Raw genomic sequence first — 23964 nt, 5'->3', positions numbered from 1 at the left:
GAGGGATGAGTGTTCACTATCACAAACACAGTTCCAAAAGAAGAAGCTTGAATCAGGAGCGTTGGATTGGTGGGGCATAGGGTGAAGAATCCTATGAGGGGTTTCTTCTTCTTGTTGTTGTTGTTGTTCTTGAGAGATCATGATGTATGGTGCTAGATCTTGTCCACACTAGTGAAGCACATTGGACCACGAACCCTGAGTGCAGGCTTTTGCAAACAAATGGGTGCTATTCTATTAACACCCCACACCCCACAAATACCCCACAAATACCCCACAAATACCCCACATAATATAATAATGCAATATCAACTCAAACAAACCAAGTGGGGTCAGTTTTGTGGTTGCCTTATACTGCCCCTGCTCATCAGGAACCAAACCCAGGGTGGGTTTGGTTCTTGCTCTCATTATTGGCCCATTCATGTTCCTCATTTTCCGGACAAATTTTGTTATTTCTTCTCAGGCCTTGTAACCCAATTGGTGGTGCATGAAGGACCATCAATCTTTGCACCTCCCACTACCCCTTTCTCTTTCCATCTTTCCTTTTATCTCCTTTTATCTCCAACCCTCAAAATGATGTTTTCTCACTTTTCAACACTCGTATAGCGAAGATATTTGAATCGAGACAACAATTCGAATCACACATCTATCCATGTTAATATGAATGTATGATTAAGTGATTAATTTAGTGGACCAATGTACAAAGATAAAGGCAATTAGTTCGAGTGGTATGCCTTTAATATTTGGATGTACAACATTTGGACCACAACTTGTATTGGTTGGGTGCATCCTCCAGAGTTCGTCACTGAGTTTCTTGCTACCATGCCCCAACATTCATACCTTTCATCGACTCCCAATTATTTTTACATTTTGGCCCTTATACTTGAGAATTTGTAAGAATTAAAGTCCTCCAAATTTTGGATTTTGCAACTTGGTCCTTGTAGTTTAAAGTTTGTAATGATTGAACCTTAACGAACAAAAAAAAAAATCTCGTGAAGGTGAAAAGTGAACTTTTATTAGATTATACAATTGTGTCCCTTTTAACATATAAATGCATGTGGTCCTTGAGTGATCATTGTGTAAAATGTCTGTAAAAGATTGTCGAGATTTGAATTGTTATGAATTAAAAGTTATAAAGACTAAATTGTTATTCGTATATAAATATAAAAGTATTAATATTAATTATTCATAATAAAAATAGATGAGGATGACCATGAATATCCAACCACAAATGAAAATGATAGGAAAAAACTTAAATGATAAATCTTAAGTTATATTCTTGGTCCGAGTCACCATCTATCATGTCAGTTGAGAGAACATATAGACAGACATGTAATATCAATAATTGTTACTACTAAACTTGTTCAATCCACCCCATTTCACACGTTAATGGATATGACTTACACGTGTTCACATAATTCGATAATTCTAACGATTCAAACGGTTAAATTTTTTTTCGATTTGGATTTATTTAAATATTTGCAAGATCGAAAATTGAAATGGGTTCCTGGGTTAGATTTTTTTGACTAATCAACAGGATCAATTTGAAAATAGGGTTACAATCCAACCAAACAATCGAAAATAGGGTTATAATCTTTCAAGTTTGATTATGAACTCTATTTGTGTGACTCGAGTCACTAATGTTTTTTAATAGGTAACCTCGGAGAGGAAACACCGAAAGCATGTTCAAATCTGAAAGAGGTAGTGAAGCCATAAGGGAGGGGGAGGGGGAGGGGGAGGGGGGACTCTCCCTGTTAAAGGACAACTCAATTGAATCAATCCCATATAAGGACACCCTCCACTACCCCACAGCCTGCTTCAACCCCACCTCACTTAATTTGACTTTGGACGAAGTAATGCAGCAAGGAAGTCATAAAAAATTCAATCTTTACAGAAACCCATTAAGAACATATGCGGATCCGAGTGTGACCTCAAAATGGATATCTGCTTTGCTTTGATTGCCATCAGGACAGCATATGCGCGCGGGACATTCCGTGGCGGCCCTGTTGCACAAAATAATAATAAAGCTTCGGCCTTTGGCCCTCTGCATGAGCACCCTTAGTGGGCCTGTTGGAACTTCATGTAGCCCAATTCGGAGGCTTTGAAATCCAAAAACACACCCCAAATATTATAGTGCTCTACCAACAACAAAATACAATCGACGTACAATTTGTATTGTTCTACTTTATATTCAACATGTTCAACTTGTGACGTAATTTTGTATCTCTCACGCGTTCATGATTCAAAAGTTAAATTATAGAAACACGGGTCCCAACGTTCTAATCTTTTCGATGCCCTTTTAAGATCATATTAATCTGTAACAGTTTAAGTTCACCGCTAATAAATATTGTTCGCTTTAGTTTGTTACGTATCGCAATCAATCTCATGACTTTAAAACGTCTATTAAAGATATGTTTTCACATTTTTACAACGAATGTATTGTTCCTCTCTCCAGCCAATATGGTGTCTCACAATCTACCCCCTTAAGACCCACCGTCTTTGTTGGCACACTGCTTAATGTTTGACTATGATATCATTTGTAATAGCTCAAATCCTCTTTTAGTAGATATTGTCTATTTTAGCTTGTTACATATCGTCATCAGTCTTACGATACTAAAGTGTGTCAACTAGAGAGATGTTTCCACACCCTCATAATCGTTCCCCTCTACAATTAATGTGGGATCTCACACAACCTCATGTTCAAGCTGGTCGAGCTTCTTTTACTAGCGGGCATCAGCGTGTCTTTCCTCAACACTCCGATGTCATCTTCCGCTTCTCTTCCTTTCCCCACTTTGGCTTATTAACCATCGAAGCTTCACCGGAGCTTCACCGGAGCTTCGACTACCGCGCGGAGATGTCATTCTCTCCTTTCTGTTCCTCCGATGTCACACTCCCATGCCATCTTTCTGTTCCTCATCTCATTCAAGACCGCCAGCTTTATAATTTTTTTTAAGACAATAGGCCTATATATAATATCACTATAGTTGCTCATTTAAAAATATATTGGTTTCTTTATTAGGTTAAATTAACAAAAATACATTTATCTCAAAATTCTTATAAAAGTTGAATAATGTTTTAATTTTTTTAAAAAAATTCTAAAAAAAAATTCTTACGCTTAGTTTTAGATAGAAATGGTTAATATTTAATTTAAAAATATATGTGAGCTTTTAATATTAGTTTTAAAATATCTCATTAATACTATTCAAAAATTTTAAAAATTTCAAAAATACACTTACAGATAATATTATATTTAAAAAATGTCTATGAAATTTTAAAAATAGTATTACGACCATCTAACTTTATAATATATATATAATTCTTATCATTATGGATAATAATAGTCTATCAAGATCTCGAAAATTATCTCCAAACTTTCTAATATTACTTTTAAAAGTTTAGGATAATTTTGAAACATAACATTATTTTGAACTTTTTAAGAAAGTATAATGGTGTTTTTGAAATTTTTAAACCTTTTGAAGTGTTTTTGAAATAAAATATTAACCATTTTCATTTAAAATTAAGGTAAGGTTATTTTTTATTTTTTTATTTTTAAATTTAAGGGTATATATATATATATATATATATATATATATATATATATATATATATATATATATATATATATTAAAGTTTAACAATATTATTAAAAATTTTATAAATTTAAGATATTTTTAGATCGAATATAAAATTTAAATTATTTTTATCTGAAAATCCTCTCATTTAAATACTTTTATCTACAAATATATAAAACAATGAAAGAAAAAAAGTAATATTATTCTGTTCTTTTTTTTGTCTTAATTTATTCTTTAAATTTTTTCTAGATATCAAATATAAATAAAATGAATACAAATATTTTAAAATTTAGTAAATTATTTAAAAAAAAAAATTAATTACAAGATACTAATAAAACAGGAAATAGATGTACTTTTCATTTTAAATTTTATGTATCCTTATATTTTTTTAATTAAATAAATTAATATGATATATTAAATTGGTGACATCACAACAGATCTATCGTAAAAAGTTATTGAAAATACTTAAAGTTTTAGATACTTTAACCAAAATAGTCGTTAACTGTCATAGTGTACGAATAATGAAACATTCGTAATAATCTTTTTCCATCTCCGACACATTTTTCACCTTCGAAAAAATTATAAGTTTTTCCTCGTTATTTTTTTCCCATGGAATGAAATTTTTTTGTATTCTTAAAAATTGATGCGTTTTTTTTTTTAATTTGTCATTTTATGTTTGTTTTTTATTTTTATTATTATTTAATTTTTACAACATAAATTTAAATTAAATCTATAATTCTTCCCAATATATTAAAAACAATTATATTATTTATTCTAATACAATAAAGTATTCTTATATTATAAATTAATATGATTGAACATGGTTTGATTCCTTAAATCTTTTTTACCGGTAATCTAATCATTTATTTATTTAAATTATTAATTCTTTTTGTAAAAAAATTATTTACTAATTATTACTTAATAATAATGAAAAGGTTATATTTATTCAATTAAAAATGCAGTAAAATTGTAAATTTATATATTTTTAATATTATAGTAAAAAATTTAAAATCAATTAATTTATATAAAATAAATGCAAATAACATTGATTTTTAACAAAAATTTACCCATATAACATAAAAACAAAATAAATTGTTATTAAATATATTAAATTAATACAATTATTTATGCACCTCAATCCTATTAAATTAATAATAATTTGATTATTTGTTCAACTGATTTTCTTTTTACCAAAATTTGTTTGGTGATATAAATTAAAAAATCTAAAATTTAAAGTTTTATTAATTAAATAAAAATAAAATGACTACAATTGTGAAATTTTTTAAAAATAATATGAAATTTTGATTTTTGATGTTATTCTGAAGCATTTTATTTTTATTCAGGCATCTTACAGCTATTTAATTAGTGAACAAAAAACATTATTTAAATCAAATTTGGTGTTTTGAGTAATCACATGAACACGATGGAAGGAGAATCACACACACAAATTCCCCACGTTCTGATCTTTCCACTGCCATTTCAAGGCCATATCAACCCCATGCTCAAGCTCGCCGAGCTTCTTTCACTCGCCGGCATCACCGTCACTTTCCTCAACACGCCTCACTCCCACCGCCACCTCACTCTCCACTCCGACGTCCTCTCCCGCTTCTCCCGCTTTCCCGCCTTCCGCTTCCTAACCATCACCGACGGCCTTCCCCCCGACCACCCTCGGACCTTCGACTACTGCGCCGACTTCATCACTTCATTCGAAACCGTCACCAAGCCCATTCTCAGAGACTTTCTCGTTTCCGGACATTTTGGGTCCGATCTCACTTGCGTTATACTCGATGGGTTCTTTAAGTTTCTTGTTGATGCGGACGATGCTGAAATTAAGATACCCATTTTTGGTTTCCGTCTACTCAGTGCTTGCTCTGTTTGGACTTATTTTTGTGTTCATGATCTCATTCAAGATGGACAGCTTCCTATTCGAGGTTTCTTCTTCGACCCATTGCGAATTGGAAATAAATGTTTATTTGTTTCTTGAACTCTGTTTTATGTGTTGAAATTACAGGAGAGGAAGACATGGACAGAGTGTTGACAAACGTACCAGGAATGGAGAATGTTCTGAGATGCAGAGACCTCCCAAGTGCCTGTCGGGTTACAGACATGAACGACTCTGTTCTGCAATTCAATATCAAACAAACCCAACGAAGCTCTGAATTTCACTCTGTTATCTTCAACTCATTCGAAGATTTGGAAGGACCCATTCTCGAAAAGATTCGTACTCTGTGTCCCAATCTCTACGCCATTGGACCCCTTCACGCCCTTCTCAAAGCCAAACTCCCCAATGAAACAGAGTGTTTGAACAATCTGTGGGAGGTGGACCGGAGTTGTTTGAAATGGCTGGACAATCAGCCGGCGGGATCCGTGATTTATGTCAGTTTTGGAAGCATTACGGTAATGGGAAGGGAGCAGTTCATGGAGTTTTGGCATGGGTTGGTGGAAAGTGGGAGGAATTTTTTGTGGGTTATAAGGCCAGACCTGGTGAGGGGCAAAAATGGGGACGTTGAAATTCCGGCGGAGTTGGAGGAGGGGACGAGAAAGAGAGGGTACACGGTGGGTTGGGCGCCGCAAGAGGAAGTGCTTGCCCACGAAGCCGTTGGAGGGTTTTTGACGCATAGTGGTTGGAACTCCACTTTGGAGAGCGTGGTAGCGGGGAAGCCAATGATCTGTTGGTCTTATATTTCGGATCAGCTGGTGAACAGTAGATTTGTGAGCAATGTGTGGAAATTGGGGTTGGATATGAAGGATGTGTGCGATAGAGGAACCGTGGCGAAAATGGTGAACGAGCTTTTGGTGGATCCAAAAGAGGAATTCATGAGATCCGCGGCGGAAATGGCTAATTTGGCTAAACGAAGTGTGAGCCCTGGTGGATCGTCGTATGCTGATTTTGACCGTCTCGTCCAAGACATTAGATTGCTGAGCCAATAGACAACAGCAGAGAGCTGATATTATTGAGGGTGATTTGTAGCATGCGTGTAAGAGTCATTTGTGCATTTGTTTAACAAAGTACACTTGGTGCATAATTTAACTCGCTCACAATAATGCTTCCTTTGAACAAAGTAACAAGTTTCCTCCACCTATAATTGCTTACATTGAATATTCTAACTACAAAACAAAAAAAAGAAAAAGAAAGGGCCGCCTTCCACCTTCCCCATCCCAATAAAATCCGACCACAATCCCTAACAGAGTCATCCAATTTCCAATGTCAATTGCCATGGAAACACAAACAAACCCTCATGTTCTTCTCTTCCCGGCCCCCGCCCAAGGCCACATCAACCCTATGCTCAAGCTGGCCGAGCTCCTTTCTCTAGCCGCCATTCCAGTCACATTCCTCACCACCGAACACTCCCACCGCCAACTCACCCTCCACTCCGACGTCCTCCTTCGCTTCTCTCGCTTTCCGACCTTCCAATTCCAAACCATCGCCGACGGCCTCCCCGACTCCCACCCTCGCACCTTCTCCCAACACCTCCCTGACATGTTATCCTCCTTCATATCCGTAATCAAGCCCCTCTTCAGAGACATGCTGGCCTCCTCCCATTTCACCCCAAATCTCACCTGCCTCATCCTCGACGGCTTCTTCAGCTTCCTTGTTGATATCAACGACGATTTCGTTAAAGTCCCCATCTTTTGTTTCCGTTCTTTGAGTGCTTGTTCTTCCTGGGCCACTCTCTCCATTCCTAATCTCATCCAACACGGCCAACTTCCTATTAAAGGTACTCTGTTATAATCCTTCGATCACATCTTAATTATTTGAGCTATATCTTAAATTGAACATGTGAAAATTGCAGGGGAGGAAGATATGGATAGGATCATAGATAAGATTCCAGGTATGGAGAATCTTCTCAGATGCAGGGATCTGCCTGGCTTCTGCCGAGCTGCTGACCCAAATAATGACCCAGTTCTGCAATTCGTCGTGAATCAGTCGATTCGAAGCACAAAATTCGACGCTCTCATTTTGAACTCATTCGAAGATTTGGAAGGACCCATTCTCTCAAAGTTTCGAACTTTATACTCCACAATCTACCCCATTGGACCCCTTCATGCCCTTCTCAAAGCCAAACTCGCCAACGAAGAAACAGAGTCGTTGAACAGTATGCGGGAGGTCGACCAGAGCTGTTTGCCGTGGCTTGACAATCAGCCGCCGGGATCCGTGATTTACGTCAGTTTCGGAAGCATTACGGTAATGGGGGATCACGAGGTGATGGAGTTTTGGCATGGGTTGATCGATAGCGGGAGGAGGTTTTTGTGGGTTGTGCGGCCGGACCTCGTGAGGGGCAAAAATGGGGATGTCGAAATCCCGGCGGAGTTGGAAGAGGGGACGAGACAGAGAGGGTACATGGTGGGATGGGCGCCGCAAGAGAAAGTTCTTTCCCACGAAGCGGTCGGAGGATTTTTGACCCACAGCGGTTGGAATTCGAGCTTGGAGAGCATAGTGGCAGGGAAGCCGATGATTTGTTGGTCGAATGCATTCGATCAGCAAGTGAACAGTCGATTTGTGAGCAATGTGTGGAAGTTGGGTCTGGACATGAAGGATTTGTGCGACAGAGAAACAGTGGCGAAAATGGTGAATGAACTCATGGTGTATAGAAAAGAGGAATTCATGAGATCGGCTGCTGAAATGGCTAATTTGGCTAAACGAAGTGTGAGCCCTGCTGGATCATCGCACCTCAATCTTGACCGTCTCATCCAAGACATTAGGATTTTGAGCCGACAACCAAAGATGCCCAATTAGTCGTCTCAAGGGTCACTAGATAGTTGAAGGATCACTAGTAGATACGTGTATGAATAGATATATGTGTTGAAGGGTCACTTACTTTTATTTATTTATTTATATATATATATATATATATATTCTAAAAATACATGTATGAATAGATTCATTAGTTCATAATTAAATAGGTGCATGGTTTTTGGATAATGAATGGTAACAGAGGATGTACGTTGGCATTGGTGGAAGTATTCGTTCATAGTTGTTCAAAGTTCTTTTCACTCAAAGAATTCTATCAAATTTCTCTGTTGTCACTTAGTGACCTTATATCATCGTTAAGCATTATTCAATCATGTTAATAAATGTGCACTTATAATAACCACAAAAATTAAAAAATTTAATTGCATTAATAGGAATAGGATAGCGTCAATCAAACAACATTCAATTAATTAAACCATTAAGAGTCATTGACTACAACAGTCTCTAAGAACAAATAATATTGTATTTTGATTAAATACGAGAATAAGATAATTAAATTAATATTGTATTTTGATTCTTTAAAACATATCTCATTTTTATAATTTTTATTTTTTAAAAACACATCATTAATCTAGTGAAAATTATTTTAGATTGTTTTATTGTTAAAAAGAATTTTTTTTTTAAAGATATTTTAAAACTCATTGAAAATGTCCACCTTTTCAAAAACACCATTAAAAAAATAAACTTTTAAAAAAATTATATATATTTATCAACATTTAAAACATTAATTATTCAACTTTGAAATTATTTTATTATAAATGTGTTTACACATATTTTAAATAAAAACTTTTGACTTTTGAGTTAAAAGATGTGAATGCTTTATATTATACTTTTTTTAAAATTTTAAATAGGGTGATTTTTTTAAATTTAAAATATATATTTTAAATAATTGAATAATAGTAAAAATAATCTTTATATTATTGATATGATATCACGATTTAACGAAAAAGCATTGGAATCGAATTTTTATTTTTATTTTTAATCGAATGGTTCGCTAAAAAGATTCTTTTTTCATAATGGAGCATAAAGTCATTTTAATGGTTACGTTACTATTGTTTGACTTCTTATCAATATTATATATATTATTATTATTATTTTAATTTATATGGGTAAAGTAATTCATTTTAAACATGATTAAAGTATCTATTAATTTATAATACATTAAAATCAAAAAGTCTCGTCAACAATTATTCACATCTTCTTATCACTAATAAAGGTGTTTTTGACAACCGTCTAATTAAATTTGAAATCCTTTTTTAAATTACAAAGAAAATATAGATATAAAGTAGAAGGCAAACACGTCGATATATATATATATATATATTTCATGTCATGTGTGGTATGTGGTAAGGTGAAAATAAATGAATTTTAAATGTTTGTAAAAGTCGAAAAATATTATTAAAATATTTTAAAACAAATATATATTTTGTATAATGGGAAAAAGATTTAGGCAACTGAAGAACTGATGCCAATTAAGTGGGACCATCTGTCCCTTTCCAAATGTGACATTTTGGACTGCCATCAATGGACCAAAAGAAAAACTGTTTTTTTTTTTAAATTTTGATTTTAAATTAATAATATCTCTTGGCGGATTATATATATAATATTATTTTTTGGAAACCGCATATAATCAATTATTTGATTTTAGAATAAATAATTTATTTTGCCTTTATATTTGTAATTTTATTTCCTTTTATGTATCCTCTTGTTTTTTATCCTAACCATTTCCCAAATATAGAAATCAATTAATTTACATAAATTTTAGAAAGAAAAACAATAAAAAACTTACCTACTAAATTTAAATTTACAACTCACTTTTTTAGTTCTTAGTTCGGACTGTTTAAAACATGTCATTGGTTTGAAATTATGGATCAATGGTTCGAAGTTTTGGAGGATCAAACTCAATCAACTGGATCTGTAGAATTCAAGCGGATCTGACCATAAATTCAAGTTCAGGTATCATAGTATGTCCAGATTGAAAAGGAAGTTCAATTATTAAAAAGGATTAAAGGAACGATTCAACTTGAATATGTTTTTTTTTTTTAATCTAAAATACAAATGTGAAAAGAAAGAGTCGTGGTTGGACTATAGTGTTTTTATATTAAGTTTTTTTATTTTTTGCCATTCACAAAATTCAAATATTTCATGCATATTTGAATCAGCAGTTGCTGAAAAGCATATAATAATATAAAATGGGAATCTACTTATGAAAATTTGTAAGGTGTAGAGAGGAGGAATATAAAAAATAATTTTTGTACGTTTTTTAATGAGAAAAGGGAATAGTTATCGTCGACGAAGATATTAAAGAGGCCGCTGCCTTTGAATTCCCACTTGAAATCGGGGAAATTTTAGTCCATTGACGGAGATTCTTCTTCGTTCTTTGTTTTTCGTTCTTGGGTCGTGCAAGAATTTGCGGCCGACATCATACCCGCCAGCGCCTAGTTGATGTGTGAATTGTGAGAAAAACAGGGGAAGCAAGCAGAGACTGACATATTTGTATGTTGAATTTAGATTTGCAGAAATGGTAGAATATTTAATACGGAACTTGTGCTTATTTTGATTTTTGGGAACAACAACGTGCAGCAGAGCCACACCACAACGGCGCCCTCCTGGATTTGACTTGCATATACGAAGAGCGGGGGGCAGATAGCAGATCCCTCGCGGCTAAACGCCGGACGCAGGAGGAACACCCGCTAATGGCACGGACCAATGACGCCGATGTGGAAAAACTGGAGGTTGATGTACCGGAAACTGCCCATCAGATCAGCAGTGGTTCGTTTTTCTTCGTTTTCGTCTTCATTTTTAGCTTTTCTGATGTGGGTCTTTCTGTTTCTGGATTTTGATTCCTTCGGCTCTTTTAGGATGCCCTTTTGTGAAATTAAAGAACGACTATGATCAAACGAAGTTCATGTTCATTTCTTAGAGGATAAACTTCAATTTCTTGTTCGTCTGACATTGGTTGTTTAGATTTCAATGAAATTTTCCTTAAACTTGATCTTAAGATTAGGGGTTTGCCCTCTCCAGACCCCCTTTGAGCTAACTTGATTGGTTTTTGCAATTTCCAGATTCATGGTTTCAAGTAGGTTTTGTTCTTACCACTGGTATCAACAGTGCTTATGTTCTGGGATACTCGGGTACTATAATGGTTCCTCTGGGTTGGATATCTGGAGTAGTTGGATTAATTGCAGCCACAGCCATTTCATTATATGCAAATACTCTTATTGCCAAGCTCCATGAACTTGGTGGGAAGAGACATATCAGATACAGAGATCTAGCAGGCTTTGTATATGGTATGAGAAGAGACCAAACTAAGGGAGTTCTTGCTTTGCTTCCTTTTTCATTACCCCTTTCTTATGGCTTTCTTCTTGCAGGTAGGAGGGCTTATGCTCTTACATGGGGATTGCAGTATGTCAATCTTTTCATGATTAATGTGGGATTCATCATCTTAGCTGGCCAGGCCTTGAAGGTGAGATCATTAGAATTACACTGATCTTACTTTTAAACTCATGAAATTGCCGAGTCTTTGTAACGTACGAGTCGAATAGCTTGAAAAGTATTATTGAAGTGTTGGGGTAGGTGGCCTGCTTTGACTATGATCCTTCCTTTGCTCCATGTTTGTTGGCTTTCGCATAAAAGTCGAGCAAATTACATCGGTTGCCATCTTTGTTTCTTCATATCCAACTTAATATGTCTTTGTTTCCTATGAAAAAGTCTTGGTGTTGGCGTGTATCAAGTTGGAATGAAACTTTTGACCTATTGAAATCTTGTCTGATGAGAGTACCTTGCCAATAATCTTTCGAACTTCGATGGACCGAGATTCATGGAGAAATGGATTAAGAAAGTCAGGGTCCATTCATTTTGCTGTGGATTATAATTAAAGAACGAAAGCAAGCACGAAAACAAAAAGTCGGGTTTTCTTATGAACAATCGAAACAGGTCACTTTTATCGAAAACTAAGTTACTCGACAATTCGTTCTGTTTGTATCTTATGTTGTCTTGTTGGATAAATGATGAAATATGGAATCCTTTTTGTTTTGTAACCCACGAGATTGATTACTTGAATGTTGTGCAGGCTGTTTATATCCTTTTCAAGGATGACAATGTGATGAAACTTCCCTATTTTATAGCCATTGCTGGCTTCATTTGTGCGTTGTTTGCAATATCAATACCCCATTTATCAGCTCTAAGACTTTGGCTGGGATTCTCAACTCTCTTCAGTTTGATATACATCCTTGTTGCATTCATATTGTCTGTTCGGGATGGTAAGTTTCACTTTCCATTGTCTGGGGTTCGTTCAATACAATATTTTCAATGAAATGGATCTTGAACTTAGAGGATCATTATGTATGGTTTCTGCTATTTTAGGAGTTAAAGCACCTGCAAGAGATTATAGCATTCCAGGATCGTCGACGAGCAAAGTCTTTACGACGATAGGGGCAGCTGCTAATTTGGTTTTTGCCTTTAATACTGGAATGCTTCCTGAGATTCAGGTATGGCAAGAACTTAAGTTCCCTGAATAAGATTGTTACCAGATTCGTATGGTTTCGAACTTATCTTCTTCAAACCTTCATTGCTGAAAAAAATTGTTGTTGTAGGCGACGGTGAGGCAGCCGGTAGTCAAGAACATGCTAAAGGCTCTGTACTTCCAGTTCACGGTCGGGGTTTTGCCGATGTATGCTGTTACTTTTGCTGGATACTGGGCATATGGGTCATCCACCTCAGCTTACTTACTCAACAACGTAAACGGTCCAGTTTGGATTAAGGCAATGGCAAACATATCGGCGTTCCTTCAAACAGTCATCGCTCTGCACGTAATTGTCTTCAATCTTGTGTTTGATGATCTATAAAGTTGAGAGATAGATGAGGTTGTGAAGAGGGTTTATATTATTTTGATGCAGATATTTGCAAGCCCGATGTACGAGTATTTGGACACGAAGTACGGGATCAAAGGAAGCGCGCTGAACGTGAAGAACTTGTCGTTCAGAATAGCGGTGAGAGGAGGGTACCTGGGCATAACAGCACTGGTGTCAGCTATGCTTCCTTTCCTTGGAGACTTCATGAGCCTTACAGGAGCAGTCAGCACATTCCCTCTAACATTTATCCTCGCAAATCATATGTACTTTGTGGCAAAGAAGGCCAAACTCAACTCTGCACAGAAGCTTTGGCATTGGATTAATGTTGGCTTCTTTGGGTGCATGTCTTTAGCTGCAGCAGTTGCGGCTTTGAGGCTCATAGCAGTTGACTCCAAAAACTTCAGTTTATTTGCTGATCTTTGATCATATCATATCATATCATATGCCCAATCTAATCATCATTTTCAGCTCTTGAAATCTCTCACAGTTTCTTCTCATATGGATAAGATAGTATTATAGTGTAGCCCAGCTTAGGTTACAATTTCCTCCTTCTCTCATTCTTTCCTTTTAAGTTTCTTTTGATTTTCCCCACTCTTTAATATTATGTGTCATAATTGTAGTTTTGTGCTTACTACTTTGTAAGGATGAAAGGTGGAATATTAAAAAAAAAAAAAGTCAAAATAAAATAAAATAAAAAGATTTAGCTTCATTTGGTTGGCTCGTTTTGATGTGATTGTCGTGTTGGTTCACATAACTAACAATACTGCTAACACAACTTTTTTTGGGGAAACACTTGCACTTTTTCTCAACACTAATCGATAATAGATCACAAGAAACTCTATAGAGACCACTGTCGTGCTTGAGATTTCATCTTGATAGGGTGAAGCCACTTTATTGTGCTCGGGATTTATTGGGATGAAAAACCTTGATAGGATGGAAGAGTATTTATAGTATAAAAACCTCTTTATAGTATAAGCAAAGTAGTATTTATATTCCTAAAATATCTAACCATATCTTTTTCGAAATATATATACCATTGACTCATATAATTATTGGGTTTGACCCTATGACTAATGGTTGATATTTTAATCAATAATGCCTAATATTTTTTTAAATTTTTTTAAATTTTTTAAACTTTAATTTTACCTTTAATGTTTTAAATATTTTTCGGTAGAAGTTATAAAGGATCGAGTAAATGTAAATAAAGTCAAATTTGCAAGAGTTGTGCAAATAAGTATGCTCTTTTTTTTTAATGATACATAAATATGTGATGACATAGGTAATTAATATGATTTTAAAGTTAAATGTAAATATGTGATGACATAGGTAATTAATATGATTTTAAAGTTAAATGGGTAATTTATTGTTATAGTATTTTATGTTGTAATTTATTTAAAGAAGGTATTAAATATAATTGAGATCGAACTCAAATATTTAGCGTTGGGGACGATATATTGATCTGGGCCGAGCCCGAGTTAGAGGTTTAAAGCCCAACTATGTGTTCCCAACCCATCCATCAACAAAGCCCACAAACACGGTGCCTATAACTTCGCAGAATTAGGGTTTTAGAGAGACTGATACGCAAGTTCGTCACTTCGTCGCCCGTCCAAGCTCTGTAGCTGAAGGAGAAACTAGACGCCGAAGATGGTGAAAGGAAGACAAGGAGAGAGGGTCAGGTCTGTAAACTAAACCTACGCAATATCAACTTTCTTCACTTCCTCTTTCTATGATTTTAACCTTATAATTGTTTTCATTCGTCTTCGTGTCCGTTTTTCGTTGGAATCAGACTCTACGTCAGGGGAACAATTCTCGGCTACAAGAGGTAATCAAGCATTGCCGTCTATCCACTTTTTCAATCATATTTTGTTGCTTTCTGTAAACTCGACGAAGGAATTATTGTTATTTTGCCGATATAATATTGGAAAATGAAAGTAGATCATGTCCGAACTGTTAAAAGGGTGTTAATGCCAAGAATGTGATTTGTTCCGAAGCTAAGGATGATTGGTGTTGTGTTAGGTCGAAGTCGAACCAGTACCCAAACACTTCTTTACTCCAGATCGAGGGTGTTAATTCCAAGGATGAGGTTTCCTGGTACCATGGAAAGCGCTTGGCATACATCTACAAGGCTAAAGTGAAGAAGAACGGATCCCACTATCGTTGCATCTGGGGCAAGGTTGCTCGGGCTCATGGTAACAGTGGCATCGTTAGAGCGAAGTTCAAGTCTAACCTACCACCGAAGTCCATGGTATGACTTGTTGTAAAGAAGAAAAAAAAAACTAGCTGATGTGTTCCTCTCTTTGTTTTGGTTTTAACAAGTTTCTAACTTCTCTGCAGGGTGACAGAGTCAGAGTGTTCATGTATCCCAGCAATATTTAAGGTAACTAGTTTCTTTTTATGCTTGAAACTTTTAGACTCTGATGTTTCTCTTTATTTTTCACGCTCTCTGTATTTGTATGTAACATGTTCTGATGCTGTTTATTGTGGATTTTGTCTTTAGTATCAAATGCATTAGTTTAGTTTTCTATCTTAGCTGGTAGTTGCAATGTTCTTCCATAACCATATTGTTGTACAATGTGGGATGTCTGCGTCCCTTTCCCAAAAGGCTTCATCCCTACGAGCCCTGCTTGCATTCATCTGATAGTAGGCTCCATTACATGTTTAGATTTAGTGGGTTTGATCGTTTAGATCTTTTGTTTTTAACCATGTATTTACTAGTCCATAACATTTGTGATATCACCTTTATGGTGCGTCCTTTTCTTACTACCCAATGTTGTCCAATTTTTGGCTTGGTAATATAAAGGGTTGAAGGATGAGTAGGGATAAAAGATGTAGAATATGTCTATCAAATGTCTACTGCACTCCCTCCTTTCTGATCCTATTCAAAGCTTCGTTCTTGGATTTTGACCCAAAAAAATCTAAAGGGTCAAGTGCTCCAGCCCCTTTTAATCATGACTACTAATAAAATCAGACTAAAAGACAAACCCAGATGGAATAGTAGAATCGATGGTTAAAAGGATAGGAAATTAATGAGTGAAATAATACCTAATTTCTCATGTTTTGATTTTGCCTACATACCTTAAAATGGAATGAATGAAAGGAGAAAGAGTAGGTTTGACCTTCATGCGAGGAGAAGTATCAAGATCATAAAGTATTTTCTAGGTAGAGTTCGATGATGGAGAAAACCCAATGTTGCAGCTTGGATGCATTTTGTTGAGTAGTTTATTAGACTACGACACAAGTCATGAAGTGAAAGCCAGTTGTTGGTGTTTATGTAGTGTTTGTATATCATGTTTTGACCAATTAATCAATTTAAAAATATTTTTTTGCCTTGGGTCATTGTCGTGTTTCCTTTATTGGTAGTTCTTGTATTGGTTGTGGTCAGTATTTGAATTTTAGTAAGACGAAATTCATAAATTGTACATGGATATACATAATAAATGTGGTCGTTGCTACATTTAATTGTATTGTTACAGTGACTTCTTTGTTGTTGAGAGAGGATCTTGTTATTGTCAGACTTGTTTTTAATCAGGAGCTACGTATGCTTCTGAGTCCTTCATTTGTTGTATATTGTATTATGATGATGTTGCATTGACTCTTGTTTTTGCTGTTAGATAATTACTGATATGAACAGACGTGATGTTTGAACTTTCTCAGACTAACGGGCTCCAAATGTTTTGATTTTTTGTTGGGGGGTGGGGATGTGGAAATTAGTTCACTACACTACTTAGACAATCTAGTTTTCCATTTCACTACTGCTGATTATATTACTTAGCTTCTGTTTGTTTACCAATGCTTATTTTGTCTTTGCAGCAATGCCTTGCCTGGATGAAACGAGTGGGTGGGTGTTACATGAAGGGATTTATATTTTAGTTACATTTTGTGAGCTAAGATAGAACCATTTTCTGTTTCTGAACTGAGTCATTTTTGCTATTTAGGCAATGTTTCACCGTCATGTAGTTGAACAGAGTTTTAAAACCATTCGTTATTAACATTTTCATGTGTCAAGTTATTAAGTTGCACTCTTCTCAAGTGGGTTTCCCGTATACAAACCCTCGACGTACTTGTGGTCTTAAGTTATTATGAAGTTAGGGCTAATGTTCTCATGGTTAATACTCTGATTTCCCTTTCTTCTCTATCCTATTATGGATAATGGAGGTCAAAGTAAATACTTTGATGTTATCAAGCTTGTGATATTGGTCAATTAGTTAAATGAATTGTGAAGACCTAGTGATCAAAACTCATGTCGAATTTTATAATTGTTGGCATTATCTGGACAACAAAAGGTTGTGTTTGTCAAATTGAACAGAGGATTGGTGTGCCATCTACTTTGTAGATTGGAAGCTACCATGTGGAGAAGAAGTGGTGATATGATGCATTTATCAAAGGAAAGTCAACATATCTATATGCCTTCTTTGAAAGCTATCTGAAGGGATTCATTAAAGTTACGTTCTCTTAGATGTAAGCAACTTGATGAATTTCTCGTAAAGTAAGGGTTGACATGCAAAGTAAAGAGATTTGATGTTTTGTTTGTCACTTGTTATAAAACGCTTTGGTATCTAATGAGCTGGTGATTTGAATGAATTTAAATGCAAGTTTTTCCTCCAGGATCACTCCGAATAATTTAGCTGTCACCTGGTGTCACCTGCCCTTACATTTTTATTTCTCGACTCCTATTGATTAATCATATTACACTAAATTTGATGATATTGAATAGTTTTACTAAGTTGTGATAATCTCAAATTACGGAAGGAAAATTGATGATTACAAACTGCTTCTTTTTGCTTCTAAAACAAGTATGATTTTCTTTTTAAAAATGATTCTACAAATAAAAGATTGGAATTTATGGATAAATAATGGTAAATTTCACCCTAAAAAAGACATTTTTTAATGTAATGAAACTACTCATTATTAGTTATTATTAGTTAGTATAAATAAATATGTGGATGTTGGGATGAAATGATTGAAACATAGGGTTTGAGTTCTGACAGTCTGCATAAATGACTCTCGAACATGGATATAAGGATTCATCCTTAATACTCGGTTGGACAGATGTCTTAATCATCGAAGTTGACTTGTAGATCATTCTCATTAAACGTGTTGGAGTGAGTAGCGAAGGTCGATGATATCCAAAGTTCAAGATGACATCATGAGGTATTAGTGCAACTTGGGAGTTCTGGATTCGTACTATATTGAGCCAAAAATGTCCCAATTAATGGATCAATAAGTTTCATTTTACCCAATTATCTCTCAGTAAGTGTCATAAGTGTCACAATGTCTAAATAAATCTTGATAAGTGTTGAAAATCATTATGTAAACTTCAATGGAGTATTTGAAGGTTGTTTTGATCTAATAAATGGCCTAAACGCAATCTAGTGAAGTTTCATATCGATATGAAAGTCGAATAAAACTTAATTTCGGTAAGTAATATTTTATCGACAAAGAAATAAACTCACTTATGGTTTGACAAAACCGAATAAATAAATAAGTATAACAAGAAAATAAATAAGTATATATTTTCTCCTTACTTAAAAAAAAAAAAAAAAATTAACAAGAAAAAAGTAATAAATAATAATAATTAACATATTGTAGGAATATGAATCCCTCGTCCTTCCCCTTCCTCGTCGGCCATCCTGAAAGCTCGATTGCTTCCCATTTGACGAAGACCCATTTCTCCAATTTCCCCTTTTCAACTTTCTCCTCCTCTCTTCACACCACCCCCCAATTCTCCCATGGAATTCTGTTCTCAGATCCATGGAAAACCCCACCTTCCTTCCTCTGTAATGTGTCTCTTTCTCGCTTCACTTTTCTAGATTTGACTTCCAGATCCATGTGCTAGCGTCCCCAATCGGAGCTCCAATCGACGAGTTTCAAAAATCTCCGCCCTCCATCGAGACCGACAGCCGAAATGAAAGGTTCGAGTCGTTTTTTCACGATCGGGCTTGTCATTTCCTGGTACTCGTCCAACATTGGCGTTCTTTTGTTGAACAAGTATTTGCTTAGCAACTATGGCTTCAAGTACCCGATCTTCTTGACTATGTGCCACATGACTGCTTGCTCTTTGCTTAGCTATGTTGCGATTGCTTGGTTGAAGATGGTTCCGATGCAGACTATTCGATCTCGGATCCAATTTATGAAGATTTCGGCTCTTAGCTTTGTGTTTTGTATTTCTGTTGTCTTTGGCAACATTTCTCTTAGATATCTGCCAGTCTCGTTCAATCAGGCTGTTGGGGCTACCACGCCTTTCTTTACGGCGGTTTTTGCTTACCTCATGACGATGAAGAGGGAAGCTTGGCTCACTTATGTTACTCTCATCCCTGTTGTTACTGGCGTCATTATTGCTAGTGGGGTAAGAAGAACGAACACCTTCTACTTTTTTGCTAATCCAAATTGCTGTGATCTTTGTGCGAGGGTTGCTTGATTCTTAGCTATTGTAATTACTTGCTAATTGGGATTAAAATGCTCCTGTCTTGGTATTTGCTAATTGTTTCAACAACTTCGTTCAGCGAATTTTGTCAGTTTGGTTCTAGGGTTTTTTTTGTCCATGATTCAACAGGATAAGCATATGTAAGTGTCTGATCTGGGGTTGGAAATTTTGTTTGATATTTCTAAGTCAATGGCCGATATGGTTTGTGGCCTTGTGATTCTTTTAGGGGTTGTTTCAAGGATTATTCCGTATGAATGGTCACTTCATGCATTTTTTTAAAACAAAAAAAAAAAAAAAAACAAAAAATGATTGTTGCTTCGAGGAGTATTTCTCTCATCTTCTCTCTTTCTATTGGTGTTGGGAGGACTTTGGGTGGGAAAATGGAGATAGATGAGTTAGTTGTTGTTCTAGTCCTGCTTGAATGATTGTTGCCTTTAGAAAAATTGGTTGTTATAATTAATGTTGTTTCTCTACTTTCCAGCTTTGTGTTACTGATTCTTTGTAGTGTCAATCGATATCAGGGTGAACCAAGTTTCCATCTGTTTGGATTTATAATATGTATCGCAGCTACGGCTGCAAGGGCACTCAAATCAGTACTGCAAGGAATTTTGCTTTCTTCTGAAGGGTAAGGGAGTTTTTGTTTTGTGATTTAATTGTGAATGGGAGAAAAATGAATAATTTGTTTTTAACTGAGAGCTGGGACATTTATCTTATCTTTCTCAGAGAGAAGCTGAATTCCATGAATCTTCTTCTGTATATGGCTCCTATAGCCGTTGTGTTTCTGCTGCCTGCAGCACTTTTCATGGAAGAAAATGTGGTCGGTATCACTCTGGCTCTTGCTCGAGAAGATAAAAAGATCATCTGGTATCTGCTATTCAACTCTGCACTTGCGTACTTTGTAAATCTAACCAACTTTTTGGTTACCAAACACACCAGTGCCTTGACACTTCAGGTATGCCTACTTTCTTCACTCATACTTATGTTTCTCTCATCTTATCCTTAGTAGTTTCTTTTTTTTTTTTTCTGTTTTCTTTTGGAAGTCCCCAGTAAATCCTATTTGAATGATGCATCCTTGGAGGGGGAGGAGTCTTCTTTTTGATCTTTTTGATCCATTCAAATGATGATTCCTTAGGAGTTATTATGCTCTATCCTTTTTTTTAACCATGTTTTGTTTTTTTTTGTATTCCTTTGAGAGTCTCCAACAATTACATCATTAAAATGATCACACCCTTACAAGAAGTGATCTATGTTCTCTTCCTATATTCAAGTGTTTGTTTTTGGAGGGTTGAGACATTAGCATAAACCATTTGAGGTATTGTTATTGAAGGATTTGTGAAAGCTCGCCTCAACAGTTTAATGTATTTGGGCTCTGTAGTACAGAAATTTTCTTTGTCGCTGTGCTTCGAAATATAAGTGTCGTCTCCTCCCTCAAAACCCAAACTCTATCATATAATTCATGAGCTGTTGTTCGTTTCAGGTTCTTGGAAATGCTAAGGGGGCTGTTGCTGTGGTGATCTCAATTTTAATTTTTAGAAATCCGGTGTCAGTTACAGGAATGCTTGGTTACTTACTCACAGTTATTGGAGTTATCCTCTACAGCGAATCCAAGAAAAGAAGCAAATGAGAATAATGCAAACTGAAGTGCATTTTCTCACTCGTTTTTTGCACGGTGGCAGGCAGTAGCCTCAATACCGGAGGCAGTGGGTGTAGATCGGCCTGTTATAACTGCTCTTGACTATATAGCCTCCAAATTCTTTTTTCCCCTGAAAGCTTATTAGCTTAGGCATTGGTTTATATCTGTATCATCCTCACAAGATCTGTCACAAAATAGAGAATTTAATAAGGAAGAATTATGGGACAAGGCTTTACTTCTTTAGAAAGGATTAATAGAACTGATTATTTACATAAAACTCGCCTGTTATTGTCACTCCTTGATCAATTAAGGGGGAAAAACCACGTTTAATATGTTAATTCCTAGTTACTCTGAACTTTGTTACAGGGTAATTCTGCTTGGTTGCAAGAAAATACAGAAATACATCAACTTCTCATTTCTCCTTCCATGGTCAGGATTTGGATGAAATGGTAACCAATCCTGACCCCAAAATATTAGTCTAGATTCTTACAATAGATTCCAAAAACATATAGCCACCAATTGTTGCATTTATGTCACAAAAATTACCCCTTGCTACTAACCTAATCAACAGGAGTTAAGAAGTGGCTAACGTTTCCTACTACCTAACTAATTTCACTTCGGGCATCACTCAAAGTTCCATCGTTTCAATCTTCGGTTCCTTGGGAGTATTAGTTTCCTCTTCAGCATTGAATTCATTTACAGACTCATTGTCCTCGTCAATCTTCATCTCTGATTCAGGTTTAGGCTTGACCTTCGGCTTCAAATCTGCTTTAGGCTTTGCTTTTTCTGTATTCTTGGGCTCTATCTCAGGTCTGCGAATCGCTTCAGCTGCAGCTTCTTCTTCTTCTTCATCGATCTTAGGAGCCAAGTAGTATCTTATATAACCCATACCTTCAATTCTGTATTCAATCACCATAGGTAGGTCTGAAGACATGCTAATGGTCACCTGAGTTGCCAGAGGGGTTGCCTTTGTGAAAGAGTTGAGGTACCTCAGGGCGAAGGTTAAGCTAACTGGTTCTTCCATCTCTATTATGACATCTTCTTCAGGCTGTGAAATTTCAATTCACAAAGAAATAAGCCATCAAAACAATTGATCGACATTGATAAACCATTGTCCTACATTTTTTTAGAACAGAACAGGGCCCATAACATTCCCAGAATCAATTGTAATGAATTGTTTGTGCTATGTGATCGAGTTAAAAACCTTATCAACTGTGGTATTTCGTCTGCAAACGATATTGGCAGTGGCCATATCTCCTCTGGTTGAGAATTGAACTCCTTCCTTGGACACAGAGATCAGAACTGAGACAAATCGGTTATTCGTTAACCTATACATGTTCGAATAATGCCTCCTAAAAGAAACGAAATGATTCAAATGATTACCAGTATCGCCAATGGTGCTGAGATCCCTGCAAATCCTCGCAAACTCAGCTGCTGGCATTCTAACAATTGACTGATATTCGGCATCAGGGATTCCGAGATGCTCGCTATCAATGTCCATCAACTTCATCTCAAAATCAGCTATCTTATCTTGCGCTAAACACGGAAACGAACAATTATGAGTCAGAATAACTATTTCCTAACTCATCACTGAGATTCATACATTGCATTGCTCATTGACGGAATCTAAAACTAGTCTACTAACTTCCATTGAGTTCATTCAAAACCAGTGGATTAGTATTTCACCTACAATGTCCGGAAACATTTCTCAGTAAGTCCTCGTTAGAAATTGTCCACGATCGAAGTACGTCGAAACAAATAACTGAAGCTGCTTTATTAATTCTTTTTTCTTTTTTTTTGTTCTTCGTCTTTTGGTTGTTGTAAATAATATAAATCTCATTGAGTATTTATGAGAGTGATTGCATAACTACTGAATCTTTAAATCTTTCTAATCTATCTCTAAACTTATCCAAAATCGCTGTAGTTAATAACTTGTTTTGGTAAAAAAAATAAAAAGGAAGGAAATGGGGTAGTTTACTGACAAGGGTTTTCGAACATGAAGGTGATGCAATCGCTACCATCATCGGCCTTGAGCGTAACGATGTCGTCGTTGCCAGCGCAGCGAAGCATCTTAGCCATATTGTTGAGGTTCATACCCATGGAGACGTTGCGATCGCAGCGATAGTGCTCGAAACCCTCTGAGCGGAGAAGGAGAGAGACCAAAGCAACGTGACTAGAATCCATGGCTTGGAGAGAGAAACCAGTAGGGGAACAATCAAAATTGGCGTCGTTGACGAGATCCTTCATGGCTTCAAGAACCTTCTTCAGAAGACCCCCTTGGAGTAGACGGAGCTCCAACATTTTTCTTTCGCAGAGAGTTAATGGCGGATTTTGGGGTTTCTTCGGTGATCGAGAAATGAAATAAATCGTACAACGGATACGAAGAGACCCTCGTTGGGCGGGAGTGGGGACTCGGATTCCCGCCAGATCATCTACGACGTCGTTTTAGTTTAAAAATGTTAAAATTAATAAAAATATTTATTTAATGTTTATAAAATACTTTTAAAAATTTCAATAATATTTATAAATTTTTAAAAAATAAAAAATATTTTATGGATGAAAATGATTAACATTTAATCTTAAAAACTCTATCTTCTAAAATTTCATTAATACTCTAAAAAAAATTTAAAAGTAAAACAAATCCTTTAATTTTTTTTTAAATTAAAAAAAATATAATTACAGATAAAAGAAACTATTTGTACCTATTTGTACCATGTTTCATAATATTCATG

The 23964-nt window shown here is 35.6% G+C and overlaps 6 protein-coding genes and 1 pseudogene across 9 annotated transcripts in view; 5 read left to right on the top strand and 2 right to left on the bottom strand.

The window, feature by feature from the left end:
- Nucleotides 1-23964, bottom strand: part of LOC111801958 (large ribosomal subunit protein uL10-like) — a 72450-nt pseudogene that overhangs the window by 1590 nt on the left and 46896 nt on the right. The gene's annotated exons all lie outside the window — the stretch shown is intronic.
- Nucleotides 4979-6608, top strand: LOC111802008 (7-deoxyloganetic acid glucosyltransferase). The gene is made up of 2 exons (XM_023686269.2): nt 4979-5500; nt 5581-6608. Exons 1-2 carry the CDS (start codon nt 4984-4986, stop codon nt 6498-6500), a joined length of 1437 nt encoding a protein of 478 aa, XP_023542037.2. The 5' UTR covers nt 4979-4983; the 3' UTR covers nt 6501-6608.
- On the top strand, nt 6660-8487 carry LOC111807610 (7-deoxyloganetic acid glucosyltransferase). Its single transcript, XM_023693411.2, has 2 exons — nt 6660-7288; nt 7364-8487. The coding sequence occupies exons 1-2, from the start codon at nt 6775-6777 to the stop codon at nt 8305-8307; spliced, it is 1458 nt and encodes a 485-aa protein (XP_023549179.2). The 5' UTR covers nt 6660-6774; the 3' UTR covers nt 8308-8487.
- LOC111807597 (proline transporter 1) lies at nt 10592-13884 on the top strand. 2 transcript variants are annotated; one of them, XM_023693400.2, is made up of 8 exons: nt 10592-10818; nt 10909-11094; nt 11388-11612; nt 11694-11788; nt 12395-12584; nt 12688-12812; nt 12918-13133; nt 13221-13884. In XM_023693400.2, the coding sequence occupies exons 2-8, from the start codon at nt 11019-11021 to the stop codon at nt 13596-13598; spliced, it is 1305 nt and encodes a 434-aa protein (XP_023549168.1). In that variant the 5' UTR covers nt 10592-10818; nt 10909-11018; the 3' UTR covers nt 13599-13884. The 2 variants fall into 2 exon arrangements, with proteins under 2 accessions (XP_023549168.1, XP_023549159.1); XM_023693391.2 differs by having other exon boundaries at nt 10906-11094.
- Nucleotides 14708-17779, top strand: LOC111807590 (large ribosomal subunit protein eL33w). Of its 2 annotated transcripts, none has more exons than XM_087121989.1 (5): nt 14708-14851; nt 14962-14997; nt 15192-15420; nt 15510-15552; nt 17509-17779. In XM_087121989.1, exons 1-4 carry the CDS (start codon nt 14820-14822, stop codon nt 15549-15551), a joined length of 339 nt encoding a protein of 112 aa, XP_086978115.1. In that variant the 5' UTR covers nt 14708-14819; the 3' UTR covers nt 15552; nt 17509-17779. The 2 variants fall into 2 exon arrangements, with proteins under 2 accessions (XP_086978115.1, XP_023549147.1); XM_023693379.2 differs by lacking the exon at nt 17509-17779 and adding an exon at nt 16986-17166 and having other exon boundaries at nt 14711-14851.
- LOC111807584 (putative sugar phosphate/phosphate translocator At3g11320) lies at nt 18765-21471 on the top strand. Its single transcript, XM_023693366.2, has 4 exons — nt 18765-19521; nt 20121-20224; nt 20323-20551; nt 21077-21471. The coding sequence occupies exons 1-4, from the start codon at nt 19081-19083 to the stop codon at nt 21221-21223; spliced, it is 921 nt and encodes a 306-aa protein (XP_023549134.1). The 5' UTR covers nt 18765-19080; the 3' UTR covers nt 21224-21471.
- On the bottom strand, nt 21625-23595 carry LOC111807575 (DNA sliding clamp PCNA). The gene is made up of 4 exons (XM_023693359.2): nt 23215-23595; nt 22616-22768; nt 22437-22534; nt 21625-22280 (listed from the first exon to the last, which is right to left on the bottom strand). The coding sequence occupies exons 1-4, from the start codon at nt 23531-23533 to the stop codon at nt 21861-21863; spliced, it is 990 nt and encodes a 329-aa protein (XP_023549127.2). The 5' UTR covers nt 23534-23595; the 3' UTR covers nt 21625-21860.

Source organism: Cucurbita pepo, chromosome 1 (assembly GCF_057944985.1).
Source record: "Cucurbita pepo subsp. pepo isolate OVF chromosome 1, ASM5794498v1, whole genome shotgun sequence".
Lineage (NCBI taxonomy): Eukaryota > Viridiplantae > Streptophyta > Magnoliopsida > Cucurbitales > Cucurbitaceae > Cucurbita > Cucurbita pepo.
The sequence above is the reverse complement of the archived record's forward strand: the minus strand, read 5'-3'. Positions and strand labels throughout refer to the sequence as shown.

Coding starts and splice junctions, on each gene's coding strand:
- LOC111802008 (XM_023686269.2), top strand. CDS start 4,984: ATGAACACGATGGAAGGAGAATCACACACACAAATTCCCCACGTTCTG. Junction 5,501..5,580: donor TGGACAGCTTCCTATTCGAG/GTTTCTTCTTCG, acceptor TTGAAATTACAG/GAGAGGAAGACATGGACAGA.
- LOC111807610 (XM_023693411.2), top strand. CDS start 6,775: ATGTCAATTGCCATGGAAACACAAACAAACCCTCATGTTCTTCTCTTC. Junction 7,289..7,363: donor CGGCCAACTTCCTATTAAAG/GTACTCTGTTAT, acceptor TGAAAATTGCAG/GGGAGGAAGATATGGATAGG.
- LOC111807597 (XM_023693400.2), top strand. CDS start 11,019: ATGGCACGGACCAATGACGCCGATGTGGAAAAACTGGAGGTTGATGTA. Junction 12,585..12,687: donor CATATTGTCTGTTCGGGATG/GTAAGTTTCACT, acceptor CTGCTATTTTAG/GAGTTAAAGCACCTGCAAGA. Junction 12,813..12,917: donor GAATGCTTCCTGAGATTCAG/GTATGGCAAGAA, acceptor TTGTTGTTGTAG/GCGACGGTGAGGCAGCCGGT.
- LOC111807590 (XM_087121989.1), top strand. CDS start 14,820: ATGGTGAAAGGAAGACAAGGAGAGAGGGTCAG. Junction 14,998..15,191: donor ACAATTCTCGGCTACAAGAG/GTAATCAAGCAT, acceptor GTGTTGTGTTAG/GTCGAAGTCGAACCAGTACC. Junction 15,421..15,509: donor ACCTACCACCGAAGTCCATG/GTATGACTTGTT, acceptor ACTTCTCTGCAG/GGTGACAGAGTCAGAGTGTT.
- LOC111807584 (XM_023693366.2), top strand. CDS start 19,081: ATGAAAGGTTCGAGTCGTTTTTTCACGATCGGGCTTGTCATTTCCTGG. Junction 20,225..20,322: donor ATTTTGCTTTCTTCTGAAGG/GTAAGGGAGTTT, acceptor TATCTTTCTCAG/AGAGAAGCTGAATTCCATGA. Junction 20,552..21,076: donor CCAGTGCCTTGACACTTCAG/GTATGCCTACTT, acceptor TGTTCGTTTCAG/GTTCTTGGAAATGCTAAGGG.
- LOC111807575 (XM_023693359.2), bottom strand. CDS start 23,533: ATGTTGGAGCTCCGTCTACTCCAAGGGGGTCTTCTGAAGAAGGTTCTT. Junction 22,535..22,615: donor CAGCACCATTGGCGATACTG/GTAATCATTTGA, acceptor GATTTGTCTCAG/TTCTGATCTCTGTGTCCAAG. Junction 22,281..22,436: donor GAAATACCACAGTTGATAAG/GTTTTTAACTCG, acceptor GAAATTTCACAG/CCTGAAGAAGATGTCATAAT.